Source organism: Myotis yumanensis, unplaced genomic scaffold (genome assembly GCF_028538775.1).
Source record: "Myotis yumanensis isolate MYYU_CA2020_CCGP unplaced genomic scaffold, mMyoYum1.0.hap1 SCAF_3, whole genome shotgun sequence".
Classification (NCBI taxonomy): Eukaryota; Metazoa; Chordata; class Mammalia; order Chiroptera; family Vespertilionidae; genus Myotis; species Myotis yumanensis.
Window position 1 is genome coordinate 196,076,341 of NW_027223754.1, and position 10,638 is coordinate 196,086,978.

Below are 10,638 nucleotides of genomic sequence, written 5' to 3' on the forward strand. Positions count from 1 at the left end.
CAGTTTCTCCACATCCTTGCCAATACTTCTGTTACCTGATTTTGTTATAACTCTCCTAGTAGGCATGAGGTGATATCTCGTTATAGTTTTGATTTTCATTTCCCTGATTACTAACAATGGTGTACATTTTTTCATGTGCTTATTGGTCATTTTGGCCATCTTCTTTGGCCATCTTCTTTATATGTTCTGGATACAAGTCCTTATCAAATATATGATTTGAGCCGAAACCGGTTTGGCTCGGTGGATAGAGCGTCAGCCTGCGGACTGAAGGGTCCCGGGTTCGATTCCGGTCAGGGGCATGTACTTGGGTTGCGGGCACATCCCCAGTGGGAGATGTGCAGGAGGCAGCTGATCGATGTTTCTCTCTCATCGATGTTTCTAACTCTCTATCTCTCTCCCTTCCTCTCTGTTAAAAAATCAATAAAATATATTTTTTAAAAATATATATGATTTGAAAATATGTTCTTTAATTCTGTGGGTTACCTTTCAGCCTTTTTAACCTTTAATAGGTAAGGCAACTTTTTACAACTTTTTTTCTTTAATAAGTACGCAAAAAGCTCCTTGCATGTGCAGATATAGGCCTCCCAAATATGTAAGTTTTACTAGTGGTCTTTCATTTACATTAACAAATAAGAGTGGTTAAGTCTGAGGAATATCATTTAGCTAGTTAATTGAACATGAGAGAAGTGATAGCTGACAGTATGTAAAACATGCCAAATAAATGTGACATGCCAAGTAATTTAAAAAAGAATTTTTGTCCTTTTCTAGAATGAAATGCACTCTTTATTGGAAAGATACTCAGTAAATGAAGGTTTAGTGGCTGAAATTGAAAGACTACGAGAAGAAAACAAAAGACTGCGAGCCCACTTTTGAAATTACACTGAATACCTTAATGTTTTTTAATTTGGGAAGTTTTTGGCAACACAGAACTACATGGAATCAGGGTTGTTTTTATGGCCTCTGGGAAAAATTTTCAAGTAAAAGGGTGATGGGATTTTACACCAACCACTATTTCATTCTCTCTGACTGTCAAAAATATTTATATTTTTATATTAAAAGCTGTACAATGTATAATTTGCCTATAGGAAAGTCAGTAGGATCTTTATTTTTCTGAAAGCTTTAGATAGACACTAAGTGCCCTTTTTCATAAGACAATTGTGCAAAAAAATAGGTTATGGGTGTTTTAAAATCACCTTTTTTAACATATATTTTTTGATTAACATTTGCCTTTCCAATTTTTTTGGATGTTTTTGGGATTAAAGAGTTTGATATGCATTCTATTTTTATGGAAAAAGTAATTTTAAAATGGCAATTGGTGTTTCTAAGCAAATAACTAATAAAAGACAAGGTTGGTTACTAATTATTTTGTTAATGAAGTCAAGTATGACTACTATTTATTATTTTTACATTTGATATGACAATTTGTTGGAATTTTGAATTGCACAAATTATCTTTTATCTATTGCGTTTATGTTATTGGATTGTACTTCTAACAACTCTCTATTCTGGTTTGTTGTTTTTTGTTTTTTGATGTGTTTTTTTGTTTTTGTTTTTGTTTTTTGTATTTTTTTAACAAACTTAGCAGACTTCACTTTACCTATGAAAACTTGTAAGGATTTGAAAGATTTGACCAGAGCTGCATATTTACTAATTATCTCATGAATTAGTAATAAGCAAAATTATACTACAAAGTTTTAATGAACATGATTCAACTGATAATCAGTGAAAATTTCATAGTAGATACTAAATATTACTGTATTATTGCAGTTCATTTTCTCCCAAATGAGAAGTGTGGATGTCTTTTTGTGGTTTATATCATTAACTTTCTCTAACCCTTTGTGTGCCGTATTTAACATTTTTATATTATTGACCTTACCATCAAATTTAGAAAGGGTAATTGTCAAAAGGATTTATACCTCTTTGACAATAGATGGGTGTGTACATCTACCTGTTGTGATCTGGAGTTTTAATCATATAAGATTAGGCAGGTTATTGGTTTGTTTACCTTCTTGTAGTCTCTTGTCCCAAAGACTTAAACTATGTACCTTTTGTATGTTACTCCTGTCCAATTTTGACTTTTGAGATGAAAATACTAAAATAAAAAAGAAATTGAGTTAGCTTACTAACTTTATGATTTTCCAAAGCAATGGAAATTTTTAAGGATATTTTTTAATAAGTATAAACATACTAATAACTACTTCAAGGAATAAAAACAGAAATACTACTTTTTCCTATTGTGTCTCAGAGAATACATTTGTATTGAAGCATAAAAGGGTGCTACTGTGATCTTTTTTCCTGGCAGATTATGAAAGCATTATGACTTGTAACAAGTTTCCTTATATACCATTATCAAGCAGACTTAGAAAACAAAAGTGTGTTTTGCCTATATGCTTTATTTAAATTCATTAATATTTTTCCTGTTGTCTTTTTCTGTACATGCACTTGATGTTTATTGAAAGAAGAGGATAAATAAAACAATTTTAGTAACTTTATGTGTATAGATGAAACATTTTTTGTCATAGAATTTAAAAGCTAAATAAATACAAGCAAAATCTTTATATATGGAAAACCTGAAATTAAATGTTTGCCTCTTACCAAGATGAAATAATAGGGATTGAGTTTACCCATCTAAAATTTTTTAGAGACAAAATATGTGAAATAGTTTTCAAATAATGGACATTACACAGAATGGGACCATGATCCCTGAAAGAGGAAAGCAGGTAAGACCCAAGAAACTCAATGAACCTCAAGCACAAGAAATAAAATAACACCAAAGCACATCATAATCAAATTTCTTAAAACCAGTGACAAAGGAAAATTCTTAAGCAGCAAAAGTCAAAAGCTCAGAGGAACAAAGATAATGTCAGAGATAGTGGAGCAACCTCTTTCAAATACCAAAAGAAAATACCCAACTTAGAATTCTATACCCAGCAAAAACATCTTTCAAAAATTAAAATGAAATATTAAAACTTTTTCAGAACTATAAACACTAAAGGAATTCATCATAAGGAAATGTTAAAGAATGCCTTTAGTCAGAAGGAAAATGGTACCAGATAGAAATCTTCTATTCAAATGAATGAAGAACACCAAAAATTGTGTATATGTGAACAAATGTAGGATTTTTTTCTTACTTTATCTCTAAAGACTAATTTACTATTTAAAGCAAAAATGCTAAGCTATTGTATGGTTGACACATAAGTAAAGCAAAATGTCTGATGACAATATTACTTGAAAGTCTAGGATAAAAATGTATAATGTAAAACCTAAAGCAATCACAAGAAGAAAAGCAGTTAAAACTAATAAACCAACAAAGATAGTAACATATAACCATAAGAATAATCCAAAAGAAGGAAGGAAAAGAAAAAAGGGGAACAAAAAATAGGACAAAAAATAACTTGTAAGATGGAAAACTTAAACAACACTATCAATAATTACATAAGTCTAAATTATCAGGTGCTCTTATTAGACTCTTTTATCCAACTACTAGAGGCCCAGTGCATGAGATTTGTGCACTCGGGGGGCATCCCTCAGCCTAGCTTGCGCCCTCTCGCAGTCCAGGAACCCATGGGGAATGTCCGACTGACGGCTTAGGCCCATTCCCTGCGGGACATCCTTAGCGCTGCCATGGAGGCAGGAGAGGCTCCCGCCACTGCTGCTGTGCTCACCAGCCATGAGCCTGGCTTCTGGGGAGCACACTGCCCACTAGGGGGGCAGCTCCTTCATTGAGTGTCTGCTCCCTGGTGGTCAGTGCGCATCATAGTGACTGATCATTCCGTTTGGTCGATTTGCATATTAGCATTTTAATATATAGGATATACTGAATCAGAAATTCACTTTAAATATAAAGGCAAATCATTTTAATATAAAAATAAGAAATTTAAAAATATATTGAACTAAATGCAAATGAAGAATTATCAAAATTTGTAGGAATCAGCCACTGGGGCCTGAGCCTACGCGGAGTCGGGCTCTGTAAGCGTGCCAGGGGGCGACAGAGTAGGAACTGCAGGGCGGTGGCACCCAGGCTGAAGACCGGACCGGAAGTGCCTGCACACCGCGGCAGAATGCTCCGCTGAGTACCTGGGCCCCCGCCCACAGACCATGTTCCTGGCGTGTCTGACATCTCAGCTGCTGCGGGTCGCGCCCCGGGTAGGCCTCCGTGGGCCCTGGCCCGTCTCAGGGGTGCCCGGCAGCTATGCCTGCAGGCCCTGCTACAGCATGCAACCAGCAGGCCCGAGTAGGGCTGCTGTCCTCCTGGGCAAGGGGGTCCAGCTGGAGCTTGAGGAGATGCTGATCCCCAGGAAGATGTCCATCAGTCCCCTGGAGAGCTGGCTGACCGCCCACTACCTGCTGCCCAGACTGGATGCTGGGGTCCCAGGGACTACGGCGCAGGCTCAGGCCTACAAGTGTCCGCCTGGCCAGGTGGGGGGAGGGGCCGAGCAGGGGCGTGAAGAGGTGCAGGATGCACCCCAGATTCAGTGCAAAAACGTGCTGAAGATCCGCCGACGGAAGAGGAAGATGAACCATCATAAGTACCGCAAGCTGGTCAAGAGGACCCGGTTTCTGCGGCAGAAGGTTCGGGAAGGACGCCTGAAACGAAAGCAGGTGAGGTTCGAGAAAGACCTGAAGCGCATCTGGCTGAAGGCGGGTCTGAAGGAAGCCCCTCCCGGCTGGCAGACCCCCGAGATCTACCTCAGGGGCAAGTGAGTGCGGGCGCCCCTGCCCCAGCGCTGCGGCTGTTCTCTTGTAATAAACGTTGACGAGCTCCGCTGCTCCTGCTGCCTGGAAAAAAAAAAAAAATTGTAGGAATCAGCTAAAGCAAGTACTTTTAGGGACATTTATATCAATAAATGTCTGTATTAGAAAAGGAAAGGACTCAAGTCAGTGACTTTAGCATCCAACCTACTCTAGAAAAATAATAGCAATTGAAACACAAAGTGCACAAATGAAAGGATAAAGATTGAAGAAGAAATTATGCAATAGAAATCAATTGAGAAAATAAGTAAAATTAGAAGCTAGTTCTTTTAGATCAACAAAATTGACAAACCTTTAGCCAGACTGATGAATAAAAAACACATAAATAATATCAGGAATGAGAGAAGTAACATCGCTACAGATTCTACTGATAATTCTGACAAAATGCCAAACCTAAATGGTTACACTGGTGAATTATTTCAAATGTTTAATGTGCAGATATTTTAATTCTTAACAAATGTTATCAGAAAATAAAGGGATAATTCCCAACTCATTGTTTAAGGCCAGCATTACACTGATACCAAAGTCAAAACTACACTCCAATATTTATCATAAACACATGCAAAAGTTATAAACAAAATTTTAGCAATTGGAATCCAACTACATATAAAAAGCATAATACATTTGACCTAGTGAGGTTTATCTCAAGAATGTAAATTTGGGCTAATATTAGGACACTAGAGGCCCAGTGCACAAAAATTTGTGCACTCGGGGGGGGGGGGGGGGAGGGGGGGGTCCCTCAGCCCGGCCTATGCCCTCTTGCAGTCTGGGACCCCGCAGAGGATGTCCACCTGCTGGCTTAGGCCTGCTCCCTGGGGGATTGGGCCCAAGCTGGCAGTCAGACATTCCTCTGGCAGCCTGGCAGCCCTCAGGGGATGTCCACTTGCTAGTGGGGAGCAGGCCTAAGCTGCAGTCGGACATCCTTAGCGCTGCTGAGGAGGCAGGAGAGGCTCCCACCACCACTGCTGTACTGGCAGCCGTCAGCCTGGCTTGTGGCTGAGCAGAGCTCCCCCATGTGGGAGCACACTGACCACCAGGGGGCAGTTCCTGCATTGAGCATCTGCCCCCTGGTGGTCAGTGTATGTCATAGTGACCAGTCATTCCCAGTCATTCTGCTGTTAGGGTCAGTTTGCATATTACCCTTTTATTATATAGGATAGAGGCCTGCTGCCTGGGTGGGGTTGGCTGGTTTGCCCTGAAGGGTTTCCCGGATCAGGTTGGGGGTCCTGCTGGGGTGCCTGGCCAGCCTGGATGAGGGGCTGATGGCTGTTTGCAGGCTTGGTCAAGCCCCCACCCCCCCCGCCCCGTGGGGACCCTAACCCCATGGAGGTTTGGCCAGCCTGGGTGAGGGGCTGATGGCTATTTTCAGGCTGATCACACCCCTTTTAGGGTGGGGGGTCCCCACTGGGGTGCCTGGCCAGTCTGGGTGAGGGGCTGAGGGCCGTTTTCAGGCTGGCCAAGCCCCCCGGTGACGGAAGCTCCCAGCCTCTCCTTTTTTTCTTTTCTTTTTTTTTTTTTTATTCTGGGATTTATTTACCTCCTATAATTGAAACTTTGTTGCTTGAATGGAGCTCAGAGCCAGCTGCGGCAGGCGTGAAGCTTGGCTTCCTCCATCACTGGGGCAACCAAGCCTCCTGCTTGTTCCAGCTCCATGGCTGCTGGCCGCCATCTTAGTTGGGTTAATTTGCATATAGTCACTCTGATTGGGTGGTGGGTGTGGCTTAAGGTATAGCAAAGGTATGGCCAATTTGCATGTTTGTCTTTTATTAGTGTAGATTAATGTAATTGACTATATTAACAGACTAATGCTGTAGGTGATTGGATGCAACGCTTAGAGTCCTTGGATGAGGATGAGCATACATTGTATTTGAGAGGAACAGGAATTATTGTGGGCCAGAGAGAATGGTACAGTAGTACATTATTGTCACCAGTCCTTCACCTCTACTTGTATTCCTGTCCTTTGCTCTTTGACTGCTGTTTCTGCTAAAAGTGGCAGTACATTTCCTCATTTTGTGAACTTTGGATTTTGCCATGTGGCTTGCTTTGAACAATAAAGCCAAAATGATGGTGTGCCAATTCCAAGTCTAGGCTTTAAGAGGTCTTACATGTTCCTACATGCTACCTTGTACTTCCAACATGAACATTAAAAACACGAAAAGCTACCTGGGCTAGCTGCTGGTCTCAAGAGGAGCAGGAGACATGTAAAGCAGAGTTGTCTCAGCCAAGCTGCTCAGCCAAACCCATCTTAGTGCAGCCCAACTGACCATCAGACCTGTGGGAATAAATGCCACTGAGGTTTTTTTGACTTTATTTTGTAGCAGTAGGTAAACATCAGTTAATAAGCATCTTGACTCACCTCTATTCTAGCTGCTGTTATTTAGAGCTTCATCATGCAATGCTGAGATATTTGCAAGGGCCACCTGATTAGACCTCTGTTTGCCTCTATTCCTTCTTGTCTCTTGTTTACACCTCTACAAGAGTTGTCTTTACCCAAAAGGCAAACCTAATTGTCTATAGGAAAAGGCCATGGTCTTGTGTGGCATCCTGGTCCTTCCTTAAGACTTAAGTCTTAAGTCTCCTGCTATTCCACACACCCTGTCCCTGATATACTAGTCTCAGGTTCCAGAAAGCATCAGGCCATTTCATGGCCCTAGTCCATCACTCTCATTCTTCTCTTTTCCTGGCAAACTCCTACAGATCCTTCAGGATACTTCTGACATGTCACCTCCTTTGTCACATTTTTTTCCATGACCAAAAAAACAAGCATGCTGTCTCTGCATCCAAAAATTTATTTTCTACTCCATTATAACGTTTATAGGACTGCGTGAGCCCTAGCCAGTCTAGCTCAGTGGATAAAGCCTTGGCCCAGTCGGGGTATGTGCAAAAGGCAACCAACCGATGTGTCTCTCTCACATCAATGTTTCTCTCTCTGTCTCTCCCCCCGCCCCCTTTCACTTGCTCTAAAAAATCAATGGAGGAATATCCTCAGGTGAGGATTAACAACAACAAAAAGAATTGAGATGATTTGTCTCCAGAGGCTATTCTGAATGCTTTCTGTAGGTGTAATATCTAGTATGATGCTATGACCTCCATAGAGGTTCAGTATCATCTCATGTCTAATTTTATCCATTGAAAGGTGGAATAAATGTAGGGATTGTTATAAATTATTCATTCCTGTAATTCCTGGATGGTGTTTATGAGATATGTGATAAACTGGAAATTTGATTAACCGTGATCCTTCCTCTTTCACATATGTCAAATGATGGCATGTATTATAGTAGGATAAATTTATGAACATAGAAAAATGACAATAATGGTTGAAGATAGTTGACATGCCCTTGATGTAGATATTGTGAGTCCTTTTCAAGTGAAATCTGTTAGCTCAACCAAAATTAAAATGTCAAAATTCAATCGTGCTTCATTTTGCATTCAGACAAATTGAATTTTTTCAAAATATATTTGAAGCGCAGCTTATGTCAAAAGACACCTACTCTATTTGAATGCTAGTGAAATGAGAAAACATTCCCCCCCCCCATTTTAAAAATCATACACATTATTTATCTGCTAAAATGAGACTGAAGAATATCTGGAAGTCTAAATACTGCTATCATTATTGAACTTTTTAACAAAGGCAATGACTTTGGAAAAAAAACCCCACAAAGTTGTCTAAATTTAATAGGAGGGAACTGCTGGGACATGGGCCAACGAAGGAGCCTGTGCAAAGAGCAGACCAGAGAGGAAGACTGGGGCAGATGAGGAAGGGCTTTGTCAGACATGTCACCCTCTTTCGTGACCTCACGTTATATAAATGCTTATACCTGCAAACATCTCCTTTCCCACTCTTACTCATCTTTCAAGACCTACCTAAAATTACCACACGTTCTGTAGTGGAGCTTTGATCACTTTCTCAGGAGCTAGTAGCTATTACTGTCTCTGTTCCAATGGAAATGTTTAGAAATAATTTCCACCTCAACTTGTAGCTACTTATTTGCCCACCTGCTTCCTCGCTTTCTTTGTGTCGGGAATCATGGCTGACTCTGCTCTGTATCTCTAGACCTGGATCTACAGTACCGGACTTGACACATAGTAGGTACTCCATAAATTAAACTTAAATGAATGAGTGAGGAATGGAAATGGGCTGAGTAATAACAACATAATTGTAGAGAAATAGAGCAAGAGAAAACAGGAAAACAACAGTGAACAGAATCCAATAACAGAATTTTTACAGAGTTTTATCAAAACGTGGAGCTGGAAATGTAAAGGAGAATAGTTGTGAATAAGTCTACAAAGATTAGAAGACAGAGCATCTTGAAATTTCCAGGCTAGAAAATATGGGCTTCACGGAGCTTTAAATCTAATGGGAAATACATACAAATCAAAAAGTTTCAAATTTTATAAAGCTCTATAAAGGAAATATACAGTGACCTATAATAACAATTAGCAAGGAAACCTGTTCTAGCAGGGGTCACCTGCATAAGTGACATTTGAGGTGAGACCTGAAGGTTGAGTAGGAGTCAACTCTTTGAAGGTAAAGACTGGCACATGATCAGGTTGGAGAGGAAATTCAGAATCAAATCATGCAGTGCCTTGCAGGCTACATTATCATTTTGGTCTGTATCCTATAAACAATTGGGAGAAATTGAAAAATTTTAAACAAGGTGGGCTTGCTGTGGGCAGAGAGATCTGATTTGATTTGTCCCTTTTAAAAAGGTCCCTGAATAATAAAAAGAGCATAAGAATGGATTCAGAGAGATGAGACTAGTTAGGACACCATTGATGTCAGAGAGGAAGGGAGAGGGAGAAAGAGAAACATCAGTGATGAGAGAGAATCATCAATTGGCTGTTTCCTGCACGCTGCCCATTGGTGAAGGAGCCCACAACCCAGGAATTTGCCCTGACCAGGAATTAAACTGTGACCTTCTGGTTCACAGGTTGACACTCAACCACTGAGCCACGCCAGCAGGGCAGGATACCTTTTAATGGTGCAGGGATCTAGAAAGTAACTCGATTTAGGAAGTGGCAGAGGAACTTGAAAGAACTGGACAGATTCAAGATATTTTATACAGACTCAGTTGAGAGGCATTCTCTAGTTTTTCCCCTCTGTCAGTTGTCCCACTGAAAACTTGTCAGTGTTGGTCAGATGGCAGAGGTATCAGAATGAAGTCCTTATTTCATTCATTAATAAAGCACATCTTAAGCACCTTCTATGCCAGCGGTTCTCAACCTGTGGGTCGCGACTCCTTTGGGGGTCGAACGACCCTTTCACAGGGGTCGCCTAAGACCATCGGAAAACACATATATAATTACATATTGTTTTTGTCATTAATCACTATGCTTTAATTATGTTCAATTTGTAACAATGAAAATACATCCTGCATATCAGATATTTACATTACGATTCATAACAGTAGCAAAATTACAGTTATGAAGTAGCAACGAAAATAATTTTATGGTTGGGTCACAACATGAGGAACTGTATTAAAGGGTCGCGGCATTAGAAAGGTTGAGAACCACTGTTCTATGCAATGGTTACTGTTTTAGGTACTGGATGGAAGGAAGAAAACAGATGAGTCATGACCCCAAAGTTTGCTACTTTGAGGGTATGTTTAATTAATTTCCAGTACTCTTTTTTATATTGCATGGAATGATAGTTTTCTAGGATGTTGTAAAAAAAAAAAAAAGCAAAGTAACATTTTTTATTATATAATGTGAGAACTCAGAAGGATTTAGAAAAGTCTTGAAAGGACATGGAATACGAATTTCAAGGTTTAGTCAGTTTGGTAGCCACATGTACTCAACATCGTAATACTCTTACATCTTGAAGTTTTTGTTTATAGTACCTACAGTGTACTGTAACTAGATGGGGAGTCAGGTTGCCGGTTCTATT

General features: G+C 40.0%; 1 protein-coding gene and 1 pseudogene across 4 annotated transcripts in view; both read left to right on the forward strand.

Moving 5' to 3' along the window:
- Positions 1-2,480, forward strand: part of NEDD1 (NEDD1 gamma-tubulin ring complex targeting factor) — a 33,586-nt gene extending 31,106 nt beyond the window's left edge. For 2 of the 4 annotated variants that reach the window (XM_070410866.1, XM_070410869.1), the window contains one exon: positions 769-2,480. In XM_070410866.1, the coding sequence (XP_070266967.1) occupies positions 769-873 (105 nt within the window). In that variant the 3' untranslated portion in view covers positions 874-2,480. The remainder of the gene's footprint in view (positions 1-768) is intronic. The other 2 variants (XM_070410867.1, XM_070410868.1) reach the window with 1 other exon arrangement.
- Positions 2,481-4,097: 1,617 nt separating this feature from the next.
- LOC139005724 (small ribosomal subunit protein mS38 pseudogene) lies at positions 4,098-4,703 on the forward strand (annotated as a pseudogene).
- The last annotated feature ends 5,935 nt before the right edge of the window (positions 4,704-10,638 follow it).